Source organism: Vipera berus (assembly GCF_964194415.1).
Source record: "Vipera berus genome assembly, chromosome: 5".
In the NCBI taxonomy this organism is placed as follows: Eukaryota; Metazoa; Chordata; class Lepidosauria; order Squamata; family Viperidae; genus Vipera; species Vipera berus.
In genome coordinates this window covers 6,022,688-6,049,395 of record NC_138207.1, presented here as the reverse complement: position 1 = coordinate 6,049,395, position 26,708 = coordinate 6,022,688, and the positions used below count along the sequence as shown (strand labels likewise).

The following is a 26,708-nucleotide window of genomic DNA, read 5'->3' as shown; positions in this document are numbered from 1 at the left end:
CACTTTCTGGGTGCTTTTCCTTCCACAGTTGCATCATTCTTTTTTGAAATCCCCTGGCTGTTGGTTCTGCCTGGTAGTAGCATTGGATGATTTCTCAATTTTCTTCAGTTGTCCAGGTTTTGCGCTTTTGTTCCAGTTGCTTTACAGTTGTATGCTTTTGTTCCCCAGCAGTAACAACTGAGCCCTGTGGCCCATTTTTTGACAGATGTTCAGGAGCCATAGCATCTGACATGGTCCTTGTTGACCCGGGCGACAACCGATCTGGTATGGATTTTTTTTTTATTTCTTCTCATCATTGGTGATGGGAAGTGCCTGGGTTGGTTCACGGTGGCTAAACCACTACCAATCTGAAGACCGGTAATTCTATAACCATAGGGAAGACACCCGATAGCCGTCCAGGCCCAGCCACGGGATGTTGATGATGATGATGATGATGATGATGATGATGATGATGATGATGATTTTGCAAAAGCTGGTGTACCCTTCTATATACCAATAAAGGGCCACACTGAATCAATTTCTGCATAGGTTTTAATACCCTGTCCAGTTGATAGGTTTAAATTGGTCACATGCTTTCTCATCACCTAGCAACCATTACAATTACCAATCCCTTCAATTGTTAAATCAAAAGCCCCTTTTGTTCCTGCCTTATCTTCCCTTGCTTGTCTGTGGCATGATCTGTAACATCCTGCTAAAGGTGTAGCTTATGTTCAAGGTGAACTGCTACCCAAACTGGATAATTGCAGTTATAAAGGGTTTACTGTATGTCTTCCCTTCTTTATCTATAAGAATACCTGCTTTTCATCTAGAAGCTATGTGTGTAACAGAGTTCATGCTTTGGTTAAACACAGCTGTACTTTGGTTCATAGTTACACTTTAAAGTACTAACTCTAGGCAATTTTTATAAAGAATAAACCTTATATTAATTGAACAATATTCATAATCTATATGCTATTCCACAATAGTGTGCACTATTCTAAAAATATGCTTTGAGTCAGTGTATATAAAAGGTAAATGTAAAGGTTCCCCCACACATGCGTGCTAGTCGTTTCCAACTCTAGGGGCCTGTGCTCATGTCTGTTTCAAAGCCGAAGAGCCAGCACTTGTCCGAGGACATCTCCGTGGTCATCTGGCCGGCATGACTAGACGCCAAAGGCACACAGAACACTGTTACCTTCCCACCGTAGTGGTCCCTATTTTTCTACTTGCATTTTTACATGCTTTCAAACTGCTAGTTCCTCTCTATTCCTTCAGCTTACTACATTTCCTTTCCTAAAAAATACCTTAGCTAACTACCTCTATATGCCTATTCCTTTAAGCAAAAATGGAAAATTACAACATGTACATTTCTTGTGTACCTCACAAGGCTGTAACGGAATTTACTGAGTTGGAGGAAGAAAAATACAGGAAGATGAAAAGGCAAGAAACAGGAAACTGGAAGAGAAGGTCGCATATTAACCTGCAATTGTGCATAATAATGTGGAAGATTTATCTTTTCTACTTTGTACCAATTGCAGCTGGCGAAGCAATATGGGAACGTTTATTCTCTGTGGGGTGGAAATTATTATATTATAGTCTTCTCTGGATACCAGACAGTGAAAGAAGCATTAACTGAACATGCAGAAGCCTTTGTTGATCGCCCGGTTACACCATTCATTTCGACTATCACCAAAAAAAGGGGTAAGTTTTGTCCAACTTTGTGTATATTCTCCAGAGTTAGCCTGTACAAATCCATGTATCTACACTCAGGTTTTAGATAAAGACATTGAATATTACAGAAGTTGAAGAGAAACATGAAAAATATATGGCCAATTTTGGGTGTTCCTTTAGGTTATAAAAGGTATCATACAAAGTTGATTATAATGACTCTATGAAATCTGAAAAACTTGAATCCTCCAAACTGAAAAAAGTTAGGATAGGGGATTGTACTAGCCCATCTATGAAGACAAAAAGGCATGGAAATTTTTGGCATAATCAAAAGGAATTCTTTAGTGTTGTCCTCTCTATATAAATCAAAATTTTCTAAGTTATTAAGAATCCAAATTTTCCATTTTTTAACAGTGAGATCTTATTTTCCCCCATTTCCATTTTCCAAAGTATATGCTGCAGTTGAGTGTCAAAACTAGGTAGGCAGGGATTGAATTCTTATTTATTTACTTATTAAAGTTATATGTCGCTGATCTCACTTATGCATTCTTAAATACTGGAACAGAAATTAGAGCTATTTTCTAAAACACAAACAATTTTTTTTGTATTGGTGTGAGCTATTCTTTCCTTTTAATCTTTGATTATTCAGGTATTGTATTTTCAAATGGTCACTTGTGGTTACAGCAAAGGCGGCAGAGTGTTGTTACCATGAGGAAGTTAGGCCTGGGGAAAAAAGGCCTGGAAACCCAAATACAAGCTGAGGTTGAGAGATTTTTGGAAGACTTTGGAAATAAAAAAGGTATTGTCAATGCTGCTAACATCAAATGTTATTGCTTGACAAGAGGTGAAGAAGTAGCCGTTTCATATGTTAAACTTGTGTATTGCTTTAGAAGATTAGTTTAAGGTTGGGAGGAGGGATGAGTAGGAATGCACTTTCAAGGCCATCTCTCTAACTAAAGAAGATACGGCCTTGGCGGGTTTTCTAACAGAAGGGAAAGAGATTCTTTAAATTAATTGGAGAATATGATTAATGACAAAATTAGAAAGGTGGAGATTTGTGTTTTAATATATTGTGCAAGGGGCGGAGATTTCAGATTCCAGCTTCCTTCGAGCAAGCATTTGCCAGTGTATTAGGCTAATAAAGGACTTTTAAGGTAAACAATGCCTCAGAGCCACTTGAAAAGCCCATACATTGCAAACTTGACAGGTATCTGATAACCTCAAGTGATATTGGCATTTTTAGTAGCTTTTAGTAGTTTAGTAGTTTTAGTTGTAGAGCCAGGTACCACCTATTCTATCCTTGTGCATTTGGTTTTTCTTGCTTAAATGTAAAACCTTACTTTTCTCTACATTGAATTCCATTTTGTTAGATAGGGCCCAGTGTTTCAAATCTTTCAAGATCCTCCTGCATCTTGAGCCTATCTTCTGGAGTAAGCGCTAGTTCTGACAGCTTGGTGTCATCTGCAAATTTGATGAGTTCCCCTTGTATCCCCCTGTCTAAGTCATTGATGAAGATATTGAAGAGTACTGGGCCTAAGACAGAGCCTTGGGGTACCCTAGTGTACACTCCCCCAACCATGTAGATGTACTTACACTAAGGGCTACACATTGAGTGTGGTTCTCAGCCAAATCAAGCCTTAGGTTCCTGCTTTTTAATGTTTCAGTGAAAATCCCATCAACAGGTACCAGACTTTAAAAAAATGCAAAATTAGCTACCAGACTTCTGCATCAACAAAGCAAGGACTTTCACAGATAAAAGGGGTCAGAAGCTTGGCCATTCCTTGAATCTTTGGATCCAGACTTGATACCTTGTGTCCTTCTAGCAGCCCAACCCACATTTTTCTAGCTTATGTAGTAGTAGCTTGTGGTCAACTTTATCAAATGCCTTACTGTAGTCCAAGTAAATTATATCCACAGCATTCCTCTGGTTCCATCTGGTCCTGGTGATTTGAACTCATCTAGAGTGGATAGGTGTTCTCTTACCATTTTCTTGCTTATTTTGACGTACTTCTAATCTACATTTTACAGTATTTTTAATAGGTTGGTGAGGTTTTTTTCTTTTTGTATAAAGATGGATGCAAAAAAAATGTTAAGTAGTTTTCTCCCCACTGTTCATCAACCTTCTTTCCATTTACTCCGATTAGTGGACCGATCATTTCACTGACTTTTTTTTCTTGCTTTTTGACATATTGAAAGCAGCTTTTTTCCCTTTTGTAGCAAGCCTTAGTTCATTTTGGGCCTTAGCTTTCCTGATTTCATCTGTGCAAGTCTGGGCTATTTGCTGATATTCTGCCTTCATTATATACACAGTTTATACTTGTCTTTTTTGTCTTTCAGTTTATCAGAGAATTTTTTCTGCAGCCATGCTGGTTTATTTTAAAATCTCTTATTTTTCTGCTTCATTTTAATTGGGCTAGATTGGGATTTTATAATCTCACTTTTCAAAGTTTTCCAAGCTTCTTGGGTTAGGCATATGGTGATAGCCTACAATGTTGGGTTGAAAATATATTAACCATGATAATGTGACTTTAAGATGTTAATTGGCCAATGGATGTGTAAGTGTTCTCATGGCCATATAAAAGGAAGCTAGGAATGTAGCTTCTCTCTCTCTGAATTCAGTGCTCTCTACTATTACTGTTTTTGCTCTGTTTTGCTGTACTGTTGGTTTACTACTGTGATAAACCTGTACAACTGTGTATTGACCTCTGGACCGGTAAGAAGACTTTGTATTTTGGATTACTCCTTGGACTGTTACTATTGTGTATGACCTGGACTGTTTTATTTTTGACCGTGCATTTTTGTTCTTTACACCACCTCAAAAGTAAAGTATTTTTTGCTTTCACAACTCAGTGTACTCTTGTGGTTACTGTGTGACTCTTATTGCTCTCAGTACCCTTCCTTGTCTGTGCAACTTTTTGGTAGCACAAGGAGACATCTGCACAACAATTCCCTAACACTGGTTATGGGCCCAGCCCTGTACTGAGAGTTAGTACACACAGTAACATAGCTGAGTTTGTGTTAGCTATTTGGTGTACAATGGCACAAGAACAGTTGTCAGGCATCTCCTGGATAACCCGGTTGGATGGGACAAACTATGTTTCCTGGTCCACAAAATGTTGCTTGTTTTTGCGCAAGGAAGGACTCTGGACTGTAGTAAATAACCCACCTGATACTACTTCTTGGGATCCAGATGACGAAGATGATGCAAAAAAGATAGACGACTTTAAACGTAGCAATGAAAAGGCACTTTGCATTATTGGACTAACACTGAATGACCAGCAGCTTGTCTATATTTGTGGTGAGGAGTCTGCTGCTAAGTGTTGGAACATTTTGCGAAGGCTTTATGTTCGCGACAGTGTGGGTACACATATACACCTTACACGTAAGCTGTTTAGAATTCGTCTGCAGAAGAATGGAGATATGTTGACCCATTTAAACTACATGAAGGCAACTTTTCAAGAGCTTCATGAAAAGGAGCTGATTTTTTCAGAGTTGCATCAGGTCTACATTGTCTTATCCTCTTTGGATGAAAGTTATGACGAGTATGTTTCTTCTTTGGAAGTCCTGACAAGAGAGGAACTGACATTGACTAACATTACTGGAAGACTGCTGGAAGAGTCCAGAAGAAGGTGTGACAGAGACCAGCTGAGAGAGACACAACCACGAGAGGAGCAGCCATTCACCACTGCTTACAACATCAAGAAATGTTATTCTTGTGGGGCTAGAGGGCATATAGCCAAATTCTTTAGAAAGGAAAGAAAACAGAATGTAAATAGCGGTGGGAAGGCAAAGAAGGGCATTGGTTTGGCTGTTTCTGGTGAACCAACATCCAGAAATAATGAATTGTGGGTTGTTGATAGTGGGGCTTCACAATGCATCACCAAAGTGAAAGAGGGGTTTGTTAACATGAAAAACAGCAACCAACATGTTTCACTGGCCAATGGTTGGAAGATGAAGGCCTCTGGTGAAGGTAATTCCTATTGTCCATACATTGATAAACAGTTACCTATGTTATATATACCTAAACTAAGATTCAACCTGTTATCTGTAAGGGAATTGGTTAAAGTTGGGTGTGTGGTAACATTCAGAGGGGAGCAATGCACTATAGAGAGGAATGGGGTCTGTGTAACTGCTACTCTAAAAAATGGTTTATTTGTTCTCACTAGTAACCCAGTTAGTACAGTTAAAGCCAACTCTATATGTGAGAACAAGAAGCCACATGATGAGTGTATACATTTATTGCATAGGCGGTTAGGGCATATAAACTTTAACTCACTACGTAAAACAGTTGAGTTAGTACAAGGAATTAAACTGAAGCCATGTAGTAAATACCTGAATTGCAATGCCTATAATCAGGAAAAGAGTAAGGCAACTCCTGCAAACAGGTTAAATGGTTTCAAGACCACTGTCCCTTTGGAAGTTGCATTTGCAGATCTAATAGGACCCATGAAACCAAGTTTAGGAGGAGCATGTTATATTTTGAGTATCCTTGACCACTACTCTCGATATGGATTTTGTTATCTGCTTAAGTCAAAGGCAGACACTTTGCAACAATTCACAAATTGGCTCAAGTTTGTCGAGAGGAAAACAAAGAGAAAAGTTCAGTGCATAATTACTGATAATGGCACTGAATTTATAAACAAACACTTTGTTGATATGCTAGAATCAGCTGGCATTGAGGATAAACGTTCAGCCCCTTATAGGCCTCAACATAATGCATTTGTTGAGAGATGTGGGCAAATGTTACAAGCCATGATAAGAACTATGTTAAAAGATTCTGGCTTAACAGATAGACTGTGGGGGGAGGCAGCAAAATGTGCAAACCATATTCTGAATATAGTGGTTAATACTTCTACTGGTAAAATAACATATACGCTATGGCATGGTAGAAAACCAAACCTTGATTATCTGCACACGTTTGGCACCCCAGCATGGGTCCATATTCCTGCACAACTCAGGAGTAAAGGCCAACATAGGGCTAGGCAATTATACTTTGTAGGTTATGAAGCTAATCATAGATCCTATCGTTTCTGGGAACAAGGCACAACCAATGTATATAATAGTGCAAGTGCCAAATTCCTTGAGCACATTGGTTGGGATAGATTAGAACAAGAAACTGTTAACACAGATCCTCTAGTGTTTGAGGACCTCTCTGATGACATAGTTAGTAATGATAAGACATCTCCTGTAATTATAAAAGATGAAGAGGAGATAGGGGAGATAAAAGATGAATCAGAGGAAGGAGATGAGTCAGAAATTCAAAGTTCTGTACTACCTAGGCATTCAACACGCATCAGACGTCCACCTGATTGCTATGAAGCCAGTGTAATATGCCAAGTTAATTTAGAGCCTTCTAACTACGATGAGATCAGGATGTATCCTGAAAAGGAACAGGCATCATGGAAAGCTGCAATGAACAGGGAGTTGAAGTCTTTGCAGGATCTTAAGGTCTATGAGAAAGCAAAACTGCCACCTGGTGAGCAAGCTATAGGATGTAAATGGGTTTATAAAATAAAGAAGGGAGTAGATGGAACTGTAACCCATAAGGCACGTTTGGTTGCACAAGGTTTTGCCCAAACTACTGAGGATTATGATGAGGTATTTGCACCCAGTCTGAGGGCAACTACTTTAAGAGCAGTTGTAGTGTGGGTGGCTAAAACCCAATATATGGTTAACCATGTAGATGTTGAAACTGCATATTTACATGCTCCATTGCAACATACTATTTATTTAAGAATACCACCAGGATTGACTAATAATAGAGACCATGATTGTTGGAAGTTAAGGAAAAGCCTTTATGGATTAAAACAATCTGGTTATGAGTGGAATAAATGTATAGTCAATGAGTTGCATGCGATAGGTTTTGTAGCCAGTGATGCTGATCCTTGTTTGTTTAGAAGAGAACACAACGGAGTGTTATCTTTTCTTCTATTATTCACAGATGATATTGCAATCATAACAAAAACTGAGCTAGAAGCTAAGGACATCATTTCAAGATTGCAAAACAAATTTACTATTAGGAACCTTGGAGAAATAAGCCACTATTTGGGGTTAGATATTGTAAAAACGAATAGGGGTTTTAAGGTTTCGCAACCCAGTAAAATATCTCAGTTATTAAAGAGATACAATATGGAACTATGTAAACCAGCAAAAACTCCAATGGCTATGGATTTCAAGGACACTTATGTTGAGAGTCCTGTATTTGATAAGACTATGTACCAATCTTTAATAGGTAGTCTTATGTATCTGAGCAATTGGACTAGACCTGACATTTCCTACTGTGTAAACCAATTGGCCAGATACAATAATGAACCAACTGTTAGACACTGGCAAGCAGCTAAATGAGTATTGAGGTATTTGAAGCAGACTATTCACTACTCGTTATATCTAGAGCCAAATCGTGAGTTAATCCTCACAGCATATGCAGATGCGAGTTTTGACTCAGAGACAAGCACTCGTAAATCAACTTCAGGATTGGCTGTAATGTTGGGTGACTTTAATTGGATGGAAGTCCATCAGGCAAAAACACATTAGCCTGTCTACAATGGAGGCTGAATTTTCATGTCTATCAGTGTTATGTACAGAACTGCTAGTGTACAAACAATTATTGTTGGATATGGGTTTAACTGTAAAAGATCCATTTATTGTATATGAGGACAATCAAGCTGCGATAAAGATGGCAAATAATGCTGCAGTCAGAACAAGATCTAAACATACTGATCTTCGTTATTTAAATGTAAGACTATGTGTAAAGGATAAATTAATACAGCTAGAGTATTGCCCATCTGATGTAAATATTGCAGACCATTTTATGAAAGTCCAAAGTGCTGTGAAACATAATAATAGTTGTGAAAGAATTGGCATAAGATTGTAAAGGGTTATATATTATTCCACCCAAAGGGGAGAATGTTAGGCATATGGTGATAGCCTACAATGTTGGGTGATAGCCTACAATGTTGGGTTGAAAATATATTAACCATGATAATGTGACTTTAAGATGTTAATTGGCCAATGGATGTGTAAGTGTTCTCATGCCCATATAAAAGGAAGCTAGGAATGTAGCTTCTCTCTCTCTGAATTCAGTGCTCTCTACTATTGCTGTTTTTGCTCTGTTTTGCTGTACTGTTGGTTTACTACTGTGATAAACCTGTACAACTGTGTATTGACCTCTGGATCGGTAAGAAGACTTTGTATTTTGGATTACTCCTTGGACTGTTACTATTGTGTATGACCTGGACTGTTTTATTTTTGACCATGCATTTTTGTTCTTTACACCACCTCAAAAGTAAAGTATTTTTTGCTTTCACAACTCAGTGTACTCTTGTGGTTACTGTGTGACTCTTACTGCTCTCAGTACCCTTCCTTGTCTGTGCAACTTTTTGGTAGCACAAGGAGACCTCTGCACAACAATTCCCTAACAGTTTTCCCCTTGAGGATTCTCATCCATAGAATCCTCCTCAAGTTCTAAATTTATTGAAATCAGCTCTCTTGAAGTCCAAGACTTTGGTTTGACTTTTCTCTATTGCTTGAGCTTGTGTAATGTTGAATTCCAATATTGCATGGTTACCACCACCCCTACAAGGTTCCTATAACTTCAACACCTTCTAACATTTCATCTCTGCTAGAGATGAGAATTAAGAGTGAGAATTAGAGTGAGAATTAAGTTCAGAATGTCTGTCCCTCTAGTTCCTACTCTACCTTTCAGGAGAAAAGGTTGTGTTAGTTTTGTCAGGAATCTGTTTGAACTTCTACTGAATGCAATCTGTTTGATTTTCTACTGGACATTACTTAGGCTCACTAACTTTTTACTCCTAGCATTATTTATTTTCAATAAGCTCTATAAGACAAATTGCTTTTATTACTAACAAGAGAGTCAGAATTAATGTGAATATTAATGAAAGTTTTCTGTTATCAGGACAGCCATTTGACCCCTCAGTGTACATTACACATTTTGTGGGCAATGTGATCTGTGCTATAGTTTTTGGACATTGTTTTTCCAGTGAAGACAAGGAGTTTCTGGAGTTGCTGGAATCCATAGATATTATTTCAAAATTTTTAACAAGCTTTTCCCACATCGTGAGTATTGTGGTCACTGCTCTACTTCTTTTCTGAGTGATGCAGAATTATCCAGAACAATGGAGCCATGGGAATTACCAGAATTGTAATTTCACTGAATTATTTTATTTTTCATTCCCAAATTGGAATATATAAGCTATCTGATCACTAAGCTTAAAGTTGAATAATTTGGAATGCACATGAGGACCACTGACAGCACATAATATTGCAAGGTGGCAGGCACTTTACTTCCCCAAATATTTTGGGAATATAAATTAGACTGTTGGGTCGGCTTCTTTGAGTGAGGGTAGCTTCCCCGCCGTCTTGAAAGAGGCGGTGGTGAGGCCTCTCCTCAAGAAGCCTGTCTTGGACCCAGCTGTATTGAACAACTTTCGTCCTGTCTCCAACCTTCGCTTTCTTGCGAAGGTTGTTGAGAGTGTGGTGGCACATCAGCTCCCTCTGGTCCTGGATGAAGCGGATTATCTAGACCCGTACCAATCGGGTTTCAGGCCCGGGTACAGCACGGAGACGGCATTGGTCGCGCTGGTGAATGATCTCTGGAGGGCTCGGGACAGGGGGCATTCCTCTGTTCTGGTCCTGTTAGACCTCTCAGCGGCTTTCGATACCATCGACCATGGTATCTTGCTGCGGCGTCTCAGGGGATTGGGAGTGGGAGGCACGGTTTTACAGTGGTTCTCCTCCTATCTCCAGGGACGTTCGCAGTCGGTGTTGGCAGGAGGGCAGAGGTCGACCGCGAGGTCTCTCATTTGTGGAGTTCCTCAGGGGTCGGTCCTCTCGCCTCTCCTGTTCAACATCTATATGAAACCGCTGGGTGAGATCATTCGTGGTTTTGGAGTTGGGTATCATCAGTATGCTGATGATACCCAACTTTTCCTTTCGACCCCAAACCACCCCAGTGATGCCCTCAACGTGATGTCCCGTTGCCTGGAGGCGGTTCGGGTCTGGATGGGGAGGAACAGACTTCAACTCAACCCCGACAAGACCGAGTGGCTTTGCATACCTTCATCCCGGGTTTATTCGGACATTCCACCTCTTACTATGGGGGGTGAATTATTACCCCCCGTAGATAGGGCTCGCAACTTGGGAGTCCTCCTAGATTCACGGCTCACCCTGGAAGACCATATAGGAGCTGTGACTAGGGGGGCTTTCGCCCAGGTTCGCCTGGTGCGCCAGTTGCGGCCCTATCTAAGCCAGGATGATTTATGCACGGTCACTCATGCGCTCGTGACCTCTCGACTTGACTACTGCAACGCTCTCTACATGGGGCTGCCCTTGAGGACCACCCGGAAGCTCCAACTGGTACAGAATGCAGCCGCGAGAGTTGTGTTGGGAGTCTCCCGATACTCCCACGTTACACCTCTGCTCCGTGAGCTGCATTGGTTACCGGTTGCCTTCCGGGTGAGATTCAAGGTATTAGTAATGGTATTCAAAGCCCTCCATGGCAGGGGGCCGGAGTACCTGAGGGAACACCTGCTGCCGGCATCGACTTCCCTCCGCCCTGTGCGTTCCCACAGAGAGGGCCTCCTCAGGGTGCCACCAGTCAGAGAATGTCGACTGGTGGCCCCCAGGGGGAGATCCTTCTCTGTGGGCGCCCCGGAGCTATGGAATCAGCTCCCGGTTGAGCTCCGGACGGCGCCCGACCTTCGCTCCTTTCGCCGCGAGCTAAAAACATACTTTTTTGAACAAGCTGGCCTGGCCTGATGGGGGGATCGGGGGCTATTTATTAGGTTTTAAATATCTATTTTAGTATGTGGGCATTTATTTAATTTAGTTTTAACTTTTGTAATTTGTATTTTTATTCTTGCCCTGTTCACCGCCCTGAGTCCTGCGGGAGAAGGGCGGTATAGAAATATTATTAAAATAAAATAAATTATGTATTTAAAAACCTAGCCTAGGTTAGAAATTCTACACTTTTGTGCACTCAGTTGTTGACTTTTGTTAAAAATCAAGCAACTGAATATATGTCTATCAGGGATTGTCTGTTTCTTCCTATAGTCAAAATTTCATGCAATTAGAATCAAAGAAATTTGTTCAATATCAGATATGGTGACAGATCATGAGGCTGAAATTGTAATTTATAGAAATTGATTTATGGTTCATGTGTCCTGCTGTCTTGTAACAGGATTCATTTTTTTTTTATAGGTATATGAAATTTTTCCATTTATCATGCACTATCTCCCAGGGCCTCAACAGAAAGCCTTGTCTGCTGGGGAGAATATGCTTGCTATTATAAAGAAGGAGATCACACATCATAAAGAATACCAAAACCGGCATGAACCACAAGATTTCATTGATTATTATTTGCTTCAAATGGAGAAAGTAAGTACAGGTAGTCCTCAACTTGCATTTCAACTGACCAGAGGCTGCTGGGAAGAGTTACAATCTGTGAGTTAAGAAAGGGGAGGGCAGAGGAGAAAAGTAGCTGAGCCCCTGCTGAATCATATAACTAAAAATAAAAAACAGCAGCAGTACATTCAGGGCAAGGGCATCTGAGATTGTGATTTCCTTTTATTAAAGAATGTCTGGCTTAGTTCAGTGCAACACTGAATAATAATAATAATAATAATAATAATAATAATAATAATAATAATAATAATAATAATAATAATAATAATAATAATAATAATAATAATAATAATAATAATAGGCTTCCGGTTCCTGTTCTTCAGCGAAACAGCTGGAAGATTTGAAATGCCAAATCCTTCAGCTGAAATTTCTTTTTGTTGGGGACCCTAAGGGGCCAGAACCCACCCTGAAGGGGTGGAATAAAGGAAGAAAATCCCAGGGACTTAGGAGAGATGGCGGTCTCTCCGAACAGTCCAGGAGAAGTCTCACTAAAGAATGAAAAGATGAAAAATAGTTTATACAAAAAAATATAACCTGGAGGAAAAAACAATAACAGAAATCATGGAAAACCTAAAATAGTGTGTAATAGCAACAGCAAAGAAAATTGAAAGATATGGAGGATGAATAAAACAATATTGTGAAAACGTCCAGTTCAGAAGAAACCACACCTCTTCTATCGCTCACTTCATGAAAATAAAGTCCAAACTACTGTTCTACCATGAAAGAAAAAAACCTTAAAATTTTGGAAAGAACTGTGGGAAAACCTAGTGGAACATAATAAAACTGCCTCCTGGATCAAAGATATCCAAAAACAAGCAACAAAAAACAAAATGGAGAGTATTGTAATAACCACTGATATGGTTGCAAAAGAAGTAAAGAAGGTCAAGAACTGGAGTGTACCTGGCCTGGATGAGCTGCATGGATACTGGTTGAAACACCTCACCATTCTCCATCACCACATGGCCACTCAGTTTGATAAAATGCTTCAAAATGCCACAAGTGAAGAATGGTTAATGGCTGGTCGAACATACTTGATAATGAAAGACCCTGAAAAGAGCACAGAACCAAGCAACTACCGCCCAATTACTTATCTGCCAACAACGTTCAAACTTTTTACAAGAATACCGTCAAATTCATTATTCTATCATCTGATGGAAAACAACTTGTATCCAGCAGAACAAAAAGGAAATTATAAAAAATCAAGAGGAACAAAATATCAGCTGTTCATTGACAAAATGATACTTAAAAATGCAAAACAAATTAAAAAAAATTTAAATATGGCGTGCATTGATTACAAAAAAGCAATTGACTCATTACCCCACAGTTGAATTAATGCATGTTTGGAAAACTTTGGAATTAGCAAAAACGTCTGTACATTTTTGAAAGCAAATATGGAAAAATGGAAAACAGTTCTAACAGCAAATGGGGACAACATTGGTGAAATCAACATCAGATGAGGAATCTTCCAAGGGGACTCACTTTCACCACTACTGTTCAACATTGCATTAATTCCATTGATAATATTATTAAGAAACACAAAACTGGGATACCACATCTACAGAAACCATCTACTATACATGGATGACTTAAAACTGTATACGAAAAGCCACATTGAACTTGAATCAATACTCAATGCAGTTCAACTGTTTTGCAGCGTCATCAGAATGGACTTTGGACATAGAAAATGTGCTATATTATCCATGCAATGAGGAAAAATGGGAAAAATAGAAGGAACAGAACTAGGAAATGGAAGTATTATGAAAGCACTAGCAAAGGATGATGGTTACAAATATCTAGGCATTTTGGAAGCAGATAACATCTTGAATGGAAAAGTCAAAGAATCAACACAAAAGGAATACATCAGAAGAGTCTGCAAAATACTAAAATCAAAGCTGAATGGTGGAAATATAATTAAAGCCATTAATACATGGAGAGTCCCAGTGATACGCTACCCAGCTGGGATTATAAACTGGACATTGGCCAAATTGCAACACCTATACCAGAAAACGCGTAAACTATTGAACATGCAGCATGCTCTACATCCACAAAGTGACATTGACAGATTGTACCTGCCAAGAAGAATAGGCAGCAGAGGGCTACTGCAAATCCACCAAACTGTAGAAGAAGAAAAACGAAGTTTGAATGACTATCTGAATCAAAGTACAGAAAAATTCCTGCAGGCTGTGAAAACAGAGAGCATTATCAAAATAACAGAAACTAAGGCAGAATATAAGGAAAAATGGCTGGATGATAGATTAAATAGATGGAAAACCAAAGCTTTGCATGGACAACATTTGAAAAACATTGAAGGAAAATGTGATAACAACTTGACGTGGGCATGGCTTAAGATGGGGAACCATCAAGAAAGAAACGGAAGGCTTAATACTGGCTGCTCAAGAACAAGCACTATTATTATTATTATTATTATTATTATTATTATTATTATTATTATTATTATTATTATTATTATTATTATTATTATTATTATCTAATGCCATGAAAACAAATATACAAAAATCTACTGACAATCCAAATTGCTGACTTTGCAACGACAAAGTTGAAACTGTTTCATATTTAATATGTGAGTGCAGCAAAATCGCACAAACTGATTACAAAGCTAGACATGACCGAGTTGTTAAACTAATCCACTGGGCATTGTGTAAAAAATACAACTTGCCTGTGTCCAAAAAGTCGTGGGAACATAGGATGGAAAAAGTTGTTGAGAATGAGAGGGTGAAGATCTTGTGGGACTTCTGAATACAGACAGATTGCCATTTGGAACACAACACACCAGATATCGCAGTTGTAGAGAACCGAAGCATACAGTTGATTGATATCGCTGTACCAGGAGATGCCAGAGTCAAAGAAAAAGAACTGGAAAAAATTACAAAATACCATGACCTGGCCATTGAAACTGCACTGTCATCGGGGCACTGGGAACTATGTCCAAAAACCTTGCAAAATACATCAAGAAATTGCAGCTTCCTACAATAACTCCAGCAAAGCTACAAAAAACTGAGCTACTCGGAACATCTTACATTTTAAGGAGATACCTGGTTGATACCTAGGATGCTGGCAGCAACCCGTGTCAACCATTAGTGCCAGTCAATTTGAGTATTCAATTGACTGAGTTTCATGTTTCATGAATAAAAGTTTTATAATAATAATAATAATAATAATAATAATAATAATAATAATAATAATAATAATAATAATAATAATAATAATAATAATAACGTGAAAATGACATTTCACTTTTCTCTCTGTTAACTTTAGAGCAAGGATGATCCAAATTCTACCTATGATGAAGACAACTTGGCTCATTTCCTTGGTGACATATTTTTTGCTGGGACAGACACAACTAGTAGTGTTCTGCAATGGGCATTGCTGCTAATGGCAACTCATCCAGATATCCAAGGTGACAATAAAGTAGAAATTTAGTGGGAAGTGCAATTCCTCTACAATGTCACGCTAGACAGAATATTAATATATGTATATTCCAGGGTGTATAGATAGTTCCTTATCCAATTTCAGGGTTCTATTCAACCTCGAGAAATGGTTGCCTTCTCAGAATAAGTGTTGGAAGGGACATTGGAGGTCTTCTAGTCTATCCCTTGCTCAGGCAGGAAATCCTATGCCATTTCAGACAAACGGTTGTCCAATCTCTTCTTGAAAACTTACAGTGTTGGAGCCTTCACAAGTTCTGGAGGCAAGTTGTTCCATTGATGAATTGTTCTAACTGTCAGGAAGTTTCTCCTTAGTTCTGGGTTGCTTCTCTCCTAGATTAGTTTCCATCCACTGCTTCTTGTCCTACCTTCAGGTGCTTTGGAGAATAGCTTGACTCCCTGTCATGGTTCCGGCAGATGTTACTTTTCAGAGAACTTTGAGGGATTGTTTACCTTAAAGATCCTTTATTCAAATAAAATGACATTGGCACATACATGGTGGAAGCCAAAATCTGAATTCCCCTCCTCCCCTGAACACACAGTATCAAAGGACAATTCCCTCCTCCTATTGACCATCATAGATCACATTCTCCACTTATTTTAAAATGCAAACCTTCACTTTAGATTTCTAACCTGCCATTCCTTATCATCTCTTATTTCAAACAACCTTGAAGAATACTCTACTGCAATCTTGTTATGTCTAACTAATCCACACACACATTCTTCCTCTCCCCACTCCCAGCATCATCTAATTCTAATTCTCAAAGTAACATGCAGGTTAACGCGAAAATGATTGCAGCTTCATATATTGTCAAAGCAAGAACATCCGATGTTAGCACCGTTGACACTCCCTTTTCTTCATGGCAAACCCTTAGCTATTGGAACACTTCTATCATATCACCCATAGTCCTTCTTTTCACTAAACTAGGCATACTGAATTCCAGCAAATGTTCTTTATATGTTTTAGCCTCCATCTTTGTTGCTCTTCTGTGTACTCTTTTGAGAGTCTCAACACCTTTTTTACATTGTGGGGACCAAAACTGCATGCAATATTTCAAGTGTGATCTAAACCAAGGCATTATAAAAGTAGTATTTTGCGGTACACAGAAGTGAACACAATATTCCAGATGGGAAAACATGTGCACTGCTTGACTGATTTGGATCATAGATGAGATCCTCCAAGGCTGATATTCAAACAATCTTCCAACAGATGTAGGAAATAATAGGGGATCCCTAGAAATAGGAACTTCCCAGCATTCTTTGGCTCATCTTCTCAGCTTTAACACTTCCTAAAGTCACAGTTTTTATGGAGCGGAAGCCACAGTGAGCAATGGTTGCAGTTTGGAATGGGACAACTCTCCACAGCCAACCCGCCATGGGACAATTCACCATAGCTAACTCACCGTGGGACAACTTGCTGTTGAACAATTGAACAATTCAATTATTTAAAATAAATTAAAAAAAGATTAATTTTTGTCATTCACATTGCATTTTGTCGCTGCTTTTACATTCTTTAATAATTCTATTCCACCATTTCTTTGATATTAAGGTAACTCTTGTCCCCCAGTGACTTGTCCTGTTGCAAATTGGCCATGGCGAGTTGCCCCACAGCGAGTTGGCTGTGGCAAGATGGCCATGGCAAATTCTCATAGACCCCTGTATTTAGCCTCTTGCATCTGCTCCCTAGGCTTATCACATATTGTGTGTGCTGTTGTGACTGCAAGGAAGAATGGAACCCTCATTTCTGCAATTTCTTTTCTTTCTCCAATTTACCTACAAAGTCCAGGACTTACAGGAGAAATAATCCCTGATACAGATAACTGAATTTGAATAGATTAGTTATGCTGGATGCAGTGATCTAGCACAGAAGCAGCTCTTTCAATACCCTATTTTTAAAGGGGCAGTAAGCACAATATACTGTCTTGAACAAGAAAAAGAAATCTAAAAGAGAAACAACCCAGGATCTCAAACATGCTTGTATTGCTGTTTTCATGAAGGACTGAAGGAATGGCACCATGTAAGGTCTGCAAACACACACACAAAAACTTCACTAGAGGTTAAAAACCAAATTATTTAGAGCCTTCCACAGAGTGAGATACAGCCAGATCTCTGGGAGGCAGCCAATCCAGAGAACGGACTGCTAGGTGGTGGTGGTGGTAGTAGTTTTCACACAATTATTTTCACTTCCATCAATGAGTGCTAATCATCCTTTCCTGTTCTCAGAATTTTATACTCCAGCTGACTTACTATTCAAAATCTCTTTAAGGGCAGCCACATGAAATAATTCAGGTGGAAAAGTATCTCTCCACATTCATCTTACTTATTTTCTGAGATAATTTATAAGTTCAATAAAAGTTACTTTACCCTTTTTCTCAGACAAGGTCTTCAAGGAGATAGAAACAGTTTTGGATCCATCTCATTCCATCTGTTATGGAGATCGGAAGAATCTGCCCTACACCAATGCTGTGATTCATGAGATTATACGAAGCAAATTCATCACATTATTTGGACTACCAAGAAGATGTGTGAAGGATGTTTACCTCAATGGATTTCTCATTCCCAAGGTGTGAATCTTTCTGAATTCCAAGTGCAGAATAACAGAGTTGGAAGGGACATTAGAGGTCTTCTGTTCCAATTCTCCTCCTCGGGCATGTGACCCTATATCATTCCGGATAAATGACTATCCAATCTCTTCTTAAAAATCTGATGGATCACCCACAATCACCAGTGAAAACAATAATTTCACCAATCAATTGTTCTCACTGTCAGGACATTTCTTAGTTCTTGGTTGAATCTGTCTTTGATAAGTTTCTTGTCCTGCCATTGGATGCTTAGAAGAAGAGGTTGACAGTCTCTCAAATATTGAAAGACTGCTATCATGTCGTATCTAGTCCTTCTCTTTGTTAGACTAGACCAGGGATAGGCAACCTTGGCTCTTTTATGACTTGTGGACTTCAACTCCCAGAATTCCTGAGCCAGCCATGCTGAGGAGAAATGGAGATACTGAGCCATGCTGGCTCAGGAATTCTGGGAGTTGAAGTCCACGAGTCATAAAAGAGCCAAGTTGCCTACTCCTGGACTAGACACACCCAGTTCTGCCACTGTTCATCATACATAATACATTTTAGCCTCCAGCCCCCTAATTTTCTTTTAAGAGCTGGATTTCTATATGGATGCCCTGTTCAACTTCCACTCTTTACTAAAACTTTGTTGGAATGCAGTGTTTAAATCAAAGTGATCCACTTGCTGCTATGCTAAGCATGTCTTTCAAGGAAGAATGTATGAATGCTGGTTTTGTCAGACTTCCGGCTTATCACACTAGGCCACAGGTCTGCAACCCGCAGCTCCGGAGCCGCATGCTTTCATTTCAGCCGTCTCCTGCAGCTCCCAGTCCTCTGCCATGTGCAGTCCAAAAAAAAAGTGGGAGTAAAAAAGTTCACCCAATCAATTCAAATATGCAGGGTAGGTGCATATCTCGCCTTGGCTCCACTCTTCAGTCAAACCCTGTTCTGCACATGTGCGCATGTACGTGCATGTGCACACATTTTTTGCGGTTCCCAGTTTTTCCTTTTGTGAGGGAACCGGTTCCGAGTGGCTCTTTCGCTGTTTCAGGTTGCTGACCCCTGCACTAGGCCAACTTCCAACCCAAAACTTTCTTCCAGTAGCTCACCTGAGAAGTTCTGATGCCTTATTATCTTGGTTCTTTTAAGTATACCCAACTCAGTGGACTCCATAACAGAAATGAGTCAACCCAACAAAATAAGACCTAGGCAACAAACACACAAACACTCAAAGGCCAGCACTCACTACTCACTACTCCACTCTCCCCCACTACTACTACACATCCTTCTACTGTTCTCCAACTTACACCTTGTGAGCCCTACCACTGGAGAATATCATTCTGCCTGTTTTAGGCTACTTCAGGCTGCTTTATTTTCATAGACAAACATACCACACTTACCTGCCTTTCTGCTGATCTTTTATAGTGAACAGTTGCTATTTAGACTAGGAAGAGACCTTAAGGCAGACATGTCAAACTCGCGATGTCACGTGATGTCGCACAACGTATCACCATTTTCGCCATTGCTGGCAATGGGGTGGGCACAGCTTCCAGATGACATGTCCGGCCCACAGGCTGGCAGTTTGACACCCCTGCCTTAAGAATTTTTTAAGCAGTCTGTCCTCTAATGCTTATTTTTATTAAATGCTTAAGTCTTCTCCTTTGCAGTTTTTTTCATATACATGATTTAGTGATTCACATCCCTCTTGGTAATATAGAGCAGCATTCATGGTGGAAATCATTGTCTGGGACTCGGTTTCCCCTTCTGATTATTATTCCTAGCTGATGTCTAGGTGTGAATGAGGATTACTTTTTAAACTTATGCTGTCTGCTTGCTGTTCACTTCTTTCACTGTTGTATCAAACCATCAATGCTTCCTGCTTCTACAACTGTGTTGGCTCACTTTCCTTTTGACACGTATGCATAAATGACCCCTTGTATTTGCTATACGCTGGGCTTCTCTCTAGGTTGTAACTCAAGTAGACTTTGCGTTAGTGGCTTTCATTGGGAAAATTAGCACTACCACACAAGACTTTCAGAAACGAATGATCACAATGAAGGATAACCTGGCTTGTTCATAGTCCCCATTTGCCTCTCAGCTGCTTCCATGAAGAGAAGAGATGGGAGTCAAAGCAAAAAGACAGATTAGTTATTTCTAAAAATAATAAATGCAGGCTACAAATTAAGAAATAAAAGGGAGGTTGCAGAAGTAGCCTGCAGATGAAGCACAGGTAGTGCTTGAAGTATTTTATTAATATTAGGTTGGATTTTTATCCCACCTTTATTATAAGTAACTCAAGGCAACAAACATACCTAATATTCTTTCCTCCTGTTTTTTCCACAACAACAACCCTGTGAGATGGTTTGGGTTGATAGAGGGTCATCCAGCCAGCTTTCTTGCCTAAACTGGGACTAGAACTCATCGTCTCCTGGTTTTTCCAGGCTACCACCTTAACCACTACAAAAAACTGACTACCTGAATATACCTAAATATATACCTGAAACGTGCAAGGAAAACAAATAGAATATCCAAAAACAAATGAGATGGTCTAGTTCAGGGGTCCCCAACCCTGGCCCATGGACCAGCACCAGTCCACGGCATGTCAGAAACAGGGCCACTCAAACAAGCAAAGCCCCATCCGCGGGATGCAGGCAGCATGCGAAACCCCACCCCACCCCTCCGGTCCATGGAAAAACCTCTCTCCGCAGAACCAGTCCCTAGTGCCCCAAAGGTTGGGTGCCCCTGGTCTAGATGCTTCCATTTCTCTCTTTCTTCATTTTAGGGAGCTATGATATTACCAGACCTGCGTTCTTGTCTCCTTGATCCTGAACAATGGGAGACGCCTGAAAAATTCAACCCCAACCATTTTCTGGACAAAGAAGGACATTTTGTCACTAAAGAAGCATTTATGCCATTTGGAGCAGGTAATATGTAGGTTTCTTTCTCTTTCGTAAAAAGAAAAAATGATGTTTAGATTTCTTTTGCTTGTAAGGAAAGAGATTGCATTTGAAAGTGCGCAGATTAAAGGGCAAAATAACATTTAGTCTATATCAGAGCTTTTCAACCTTTTCACCCATTGTGCCACTTTTAGGATATGGCAACATCCGAGTACCACCAGTCTCCTAGCAAAATGTCAAAAACTTGATGACCAAAAAAAAGGAAAAAAGTTATGAAGTACAGGTAGTTCTTGACTTACAATAGTTCACTTAGTGACTGTTCGAAATTATAATGGCACTGAAAAAAGTGCCCCGCAAGCCACAGCCAAGCAAGACACCTGCCTGCCCGCCTGGCGGCACTCTTCTTCCTGTCTGAGGTTTTCATTGTTGTGAGCACTTCTGTTGAGGATTGGAAGCAGGGGTGGGGTGGGGGGGTGTTTTGTTTTTATTCCCCCTGTCTTCTGGGTGGTTGCAGCAGGGTTTGGTCACTTCACATGACCCTGCAGCACTGTGACCATCATAAATATGAATCAGTTGCCAAGCATCTGAATGTAAATCACAGGACCCTGGAGATGCTGCAACATTCCACCTGATCGGCACTTCTTCTGGGCTTACCAGAAGCACCAGGATCAGTGTCGAGCTCCAGCTGGAGCCTGGTGCTGATCCTGGCACTTCCACTGAGCCTTAACAGCCCTGAAGAAGCGCTGATCCTGGTGCTTCCGCTGAGCCCTGACAGCCCCAAAGTAATGCTGATTCTGGTTCTTCCGCTGAGCCCTGATAGCCCTGCAGCTCCAACCATCTCTCACTCAGGCTTGTGTGGTGCTGCCACCCGTGCAGCTCATTCCCCTCCCCCACTACTTTTCTAGAATGGTCGTGTACCACAATGTACCACAGGTGGTACCAGTACCACTGGTTGAAAAGCTCTGGTCTATATCTACTGGGGATTTGGGGGAAGGAAAATTAAGAAGCTTCTTTTCCACTATACATAACTGGATCAATGGGGGAGGGGAGAACAGCGTAGCATGAAAACCGAAAGAAACATTTAGTGATGCAATTCTCCTGGTGTTTGATTAACCTGAGTAAACCTCAAGAATGCACACAGCTATATTAGCTCCAGTCAGTGAGTCAAATCTTGAGGTTAGTAATTCTTATTTTTCCTAAGATGAGACAAAAGTCCCAGAGAGGCCCTCCAAGGAATGAGGCCCCAGTACTCCTTATCTTATGGATCCTCCACCCTCACCTAGGGTTAAAAAAGAGGCAGGGTTAAAAAAGAGCAGAAATACATCCATAGAGGGTCCAAAGGATCATTATGCAGTGGCCTGGGACTGTATGCTTCCTCTCTATTTTTGTTTAAAAAATGGTCCCAGCTTGAAGAAAAGAGAGAAAAGGGTAAGTTGATCAGGAATGAGGGCTTCCTTGTATATTTTCTACAGTTGGGGAAGGAGCATCTGATGTACCGCAGTCACCACTATCAGACCTCACCATCCTGAATCAAGGGCTGGTGGTATCTGATATCCAAAGACAATGATTTAGAAGAGGACAATGGGTTGAGTCAGAGGAAAGACTTGAGAAAGAATTAGAGGAAGCAGCTCAAATCACACATATAAGATGGGATCCTTCAGTGACTCCATCAAGCCACCTCATTCTCTGTCGTCCCCTTCTTCTCTTGCCCTCAACCTTTCCCAGCATTAGGCTCTTCTCCAGTGAGTCCTTCCTTCTCATTAGGTGGCCAAAGTATTTGAGTTTCAACTTCAGGATCTGGCGTTCTAAAGAGCAGTCAGGGTTGATCTCCTCTAGGACTAACCGGTTTGATCGCCTTGCAGTCCAAGGGACTTGCAGGAGTCTTCTCCAGCACCACAGTTCAAATTCCTCAATTCTTTGGCGCTCAGCCTTTCTTATGGTCCAACTTTCACATTGCAACTGGGAAGACCATGGCCTTGACTATATGCACTTTTGTTGACAGGGTGATGTCTCTGCTTTTTAGTGTGCTGTCTAGATTTGCCATGGCTTTCCTCCCCAGGAGCAAGCATCTTTTAATTTCTTGGCTGCAGTCCCCATCTGCAGTGATCTTGAAGCCCAGGAAAATAAAAACTGTCACTGCCTCCATTTCTTCCCCATCTATTTGCTAGAAATTGAGAGGGCCAGATGCCATGATCTTGGTTTTCTTAATGTTTAGTTTCAACCCAAGTTTTGCACTCTCCTTCTTCACTTGCAACAAGAGGCTCTTTAGTTCCTCTTCACTTTCTGCCATTAGAGTGGTATCATCTGCATATCTTAGGTTGTTGATATTTCTTCCGGCAATCTTAATTCCAACTTTTGATTCATCTAGCCCTGCCTTTCTCATGATGTGCTCTGCATATAAGTTAAACAGGCAGGGTGACAGTATACAGCCTTGCCGGACTCCTTTCCCAATTTTGAACCAATCAGTGGTTCCGTGTCCAGTTCTCATTCTTGCTTCTTGACCCACATATAGGTTTCCCAAGAGACAAATAACATGGTCTGGTAGTCCCATCTCTTTAAGGACTTGTCAAAATGTGTTGTGATCCACACAATCAAATGCTTTAGCCTCTGCCTCTGTTAGGTTCCTGATATTTTGGTCCTTTATCATGCCCATTTTTGCATGAAATGTTCCCTTCATCTCTCCAATTTTCTTGAAGAGATCTGTGGTCCTCCCTATTCTATTGTTTTCTTCTATTTCTTTGCACTGTTCATTTAAGAAGGCATTCTTATCTCTTATAGCTATTCTCTGGAATTCTGCATTCAATTGGGTGTATCTTTCTTTTTCTCCTTTGCCTTTCGCTTCCCTCCTTTCCTCAGCTATTTGCAAAGCTTCCTCAGACAACCATTTCACTTTCTTGCATTTCTTTTTCTTTGGGATGGTTTTAGTTGCTACCTCTTGTACAATGTTGCGAACCTCCATCCATAATTCTTCAGGCACTCTGTCTATCAGATCTAATTCCTTAAATCTATTTGTCACCTCTACTGTATATTGGTCAGGCATATGATTTAGTTCACACCTGAGTGGCCTAGTACTTTTCCCTACTTTCTTCAGTTTAAGCCTAAATTTTGCAATGAGAAGCTCGTGGTCTGAGCCACAGTCAGCTCCTGGTCTTGTTTTTACTGACTGTATAGAGGTTCTCCATCTTTGGCTGCAGAGCACATAGTCAATCTGATTTTTGTGTTGACCATCTGGTGATGTCCATATGTAGAGCCGTCTCTTGGGTTGTTGGAAAAGAGTGTTTGCTATCACCATCATATTTTCTTGACAAAATTCTATCAGCCTGTGCCCTGCTTCATTTTGTACTCCAAGGCCAAACTTGCCTGTTATTCCAGTTATCTTTTGGCTTCCTACTTTAGCATTCCAATCCCCCATGATGATAAGGACATCATTTTTTGGTGCTAGTTCTACAAGGTGCTGTAGGGCTTCATAAAATGGTCAATTTCATTCTCTTCAGCAGTGGTGGTTGGGGCATAGACTTGGACTACTGTGATATTGAATGGTTTGCCTTGGATTCGAACTGAGATCATTCTGTCATTTTGGGGATTGTATCCCAGTATTGCTTTTCCTACTCTTTTATTTACTATGAAGGCTACTCCATTTCTTCTGTGGGATTCACAGTAGTATACCGGATGGTCATCTGAATTAAATTCACCCATTCCTGTCTATTTTAGTTCACTGATTCCTAGGATGTCGATGTTCAGTCTTGTCATCTCTTGTTTGACCATGTCCAGCTTTCCTTGATTCATGGATATTCATTCCAGGTTCCTATGGAGAAAAAATCTTTACAGCATCAGACTTTCCTTTCATCACCAGACACATCCACAGCTGAGCGTCCTTTCGGCTTTGGCCCAGTCGCTTCATTCTTTCTGGCGCTACTAGTACTAGCCCTCTGCTCTTCCCCAGTAGCATATTGAACGCCTTCCTACCTGAGGGGCTCATCTTCTAGCATCATATCTTTTTGCCTTTTGGTACTGTCCATGGGGTTTTCATGGCAAAAATACTGGAGTGGTTTGCCATTTCCTTCTCCAGTGGATCACGTTTTGTCAGAACTCTCTACTATGACCTGTCCGTCTTGGGTGGCCCTGCACGGCATAGCTCACAGCTTTATTGAATTATGGAAGCCCCTTCACCACAACAAGGCAGTAATCCATGAAGGGGAAGTCTCTTTTTAGGAAATAACAAATTGCCATACCAGGCTTCACCACAAGATGTCACTAGTACCATTTAAGGTTTTTTAAATCCCAAATTTTTCTGGTTTCTTTTCTAATTTTATTTCTTTTTTGCAGATAATAACAAGAATTTACAGTAAGAATAGGACACTTTAAGGTCCCCAAGTTTCAAAGGCATATAAATCCAATTTGATTAAAATTGTTCTTTTTGAAGCTTACTTCCCCTGGGTAGTCAGACACCGCTATTCTTGGAGGGTGGGGTAGAAATTCCCTTCTCTCTCTCCTCACAGGGGTATAGTACTTCAAGGAGCTTTTACAGGAAAGTACTTAGGGTAGAGAAAAAGATAAAATCTCACCCAGCTTCATCTGTGTTGCTTTCAGTGTGCTTGCTAGTAAGTTTGACTTCGGCTGTCAGCAGCTGAGTGACAGGCCATATTGCTATGGCTGATCTTTACCCCGTCAGTTTGAAGAACTGCCCCGGATCAAGCAGAAGGGCTGCCACTCTGCCACAATCAAGCAGTGGTCCTCTCCTTGCTCATCGCCCCTACACAGTGACTTCCAACCCTTTTCAGGGTCTCCCAGCTGGAGAAAACTGAACACTGGGGTCCGGCGTTGTTTCTCCTACTCGTGCGTGCGTGTGTCAGACCCACAGGGAATGGCTGGTAGAGGTGGCGGCAGTCCAGGTTGTTTCCCCCCCCATGTGTGTGTGTATGTGTGTCAGACCCACAGGGAATGGCTGGTAGGGAGGCGGCGGTCCGGCATTCCCCCCCCTGCTGTGTGTGTGTCGGGACCACGGGGCTCAACACATAGAGAGACACAAACACTGGACTGCCGTCGCCTCTACCAGCCATTCCCTGCGGGTCTGACACATACACGCACAAGGGGGGGAAACAATGCTGGACTGCCGCTACCTCTACCAGCCATTCCCTGCTTGTCCAACATACACACACACACAGGGGGAAAACAATGCCGGACCACTGCCTCCCTAGCAGACCTCCCCTGCGGGATGTGCTGCCAGGAAGCCGGGTGGCCCGATGAGTGGACTGTATGGACCACGGCCCATTGGCCGACGCCGGGCCAGCTCCGGGATGCCACCAGAGTCGATAAGCAGCTCAGTGAAGCTCCAACATCATCGGCACAGCCAGAGCACAGAGGAGCCAGTGGAGGCAGGCCTCCAATGCCGCCAGGGTGAGGCATCCCCGCAGCTCACAGCTCACAGCACCAACAGGGTGAGAGATGAACCAGCGTGGCAGCTGTGAGGAGAGGAATCCTTGTGGGCCATGGTTCAGAGTGGAAGAAGGCAATGTGGAGCTGCAGGAGGCAGTGGCTCGCCAGTAAAACCAACAGACTTGGAGGCACCACGGCTGGCCTTTCGAGGCACCACGGACCTCCACTGACTTCCATGGGGATGCTTATCAATGAAGGGGCCAATTGGGACTGATTGAAACCACTGCAGGATGGCTTTGAGTGGCACAGAGGCAGCAAGGGCAGGAGACAAGGAGGAGTCAGCCTATGTCTGTGCACAC

The 26,708-nt window shown here is 41.1% G+C and overlaps 1 protein-coding gene across 1 annotated transcript; it reads left to right on the top strand.

Annotated features, from left to right (window-relative positions):
• Nucleotides 1-230: 230 nt before the first annotated feature.
• Nucleotides 231-26,441, top strand: LOC308669336 (cytochrome P450 2J2-like; the record flags this gene model as incomplete). The annotated part of the gene is made up of 8 exons (XM_081329972.1): nt 231-264; nt 9,563-9,723; nt 11,866-12,042; nt 15,346-15,487; nt 17,892-18,079; nt 20,859-21,000; nt 25,300-25,318; nt 26,201-26,441. 8 exons carry the CDS (start codon nt 231-233, stop codon nt 26,439-26,441), a joined length of 1,104 nt encoding a protein of 367 aa, XP_081186098.1.
• Between the last annotated feature and the right edge of the window lie 267 nt (nt 26,442-26,708).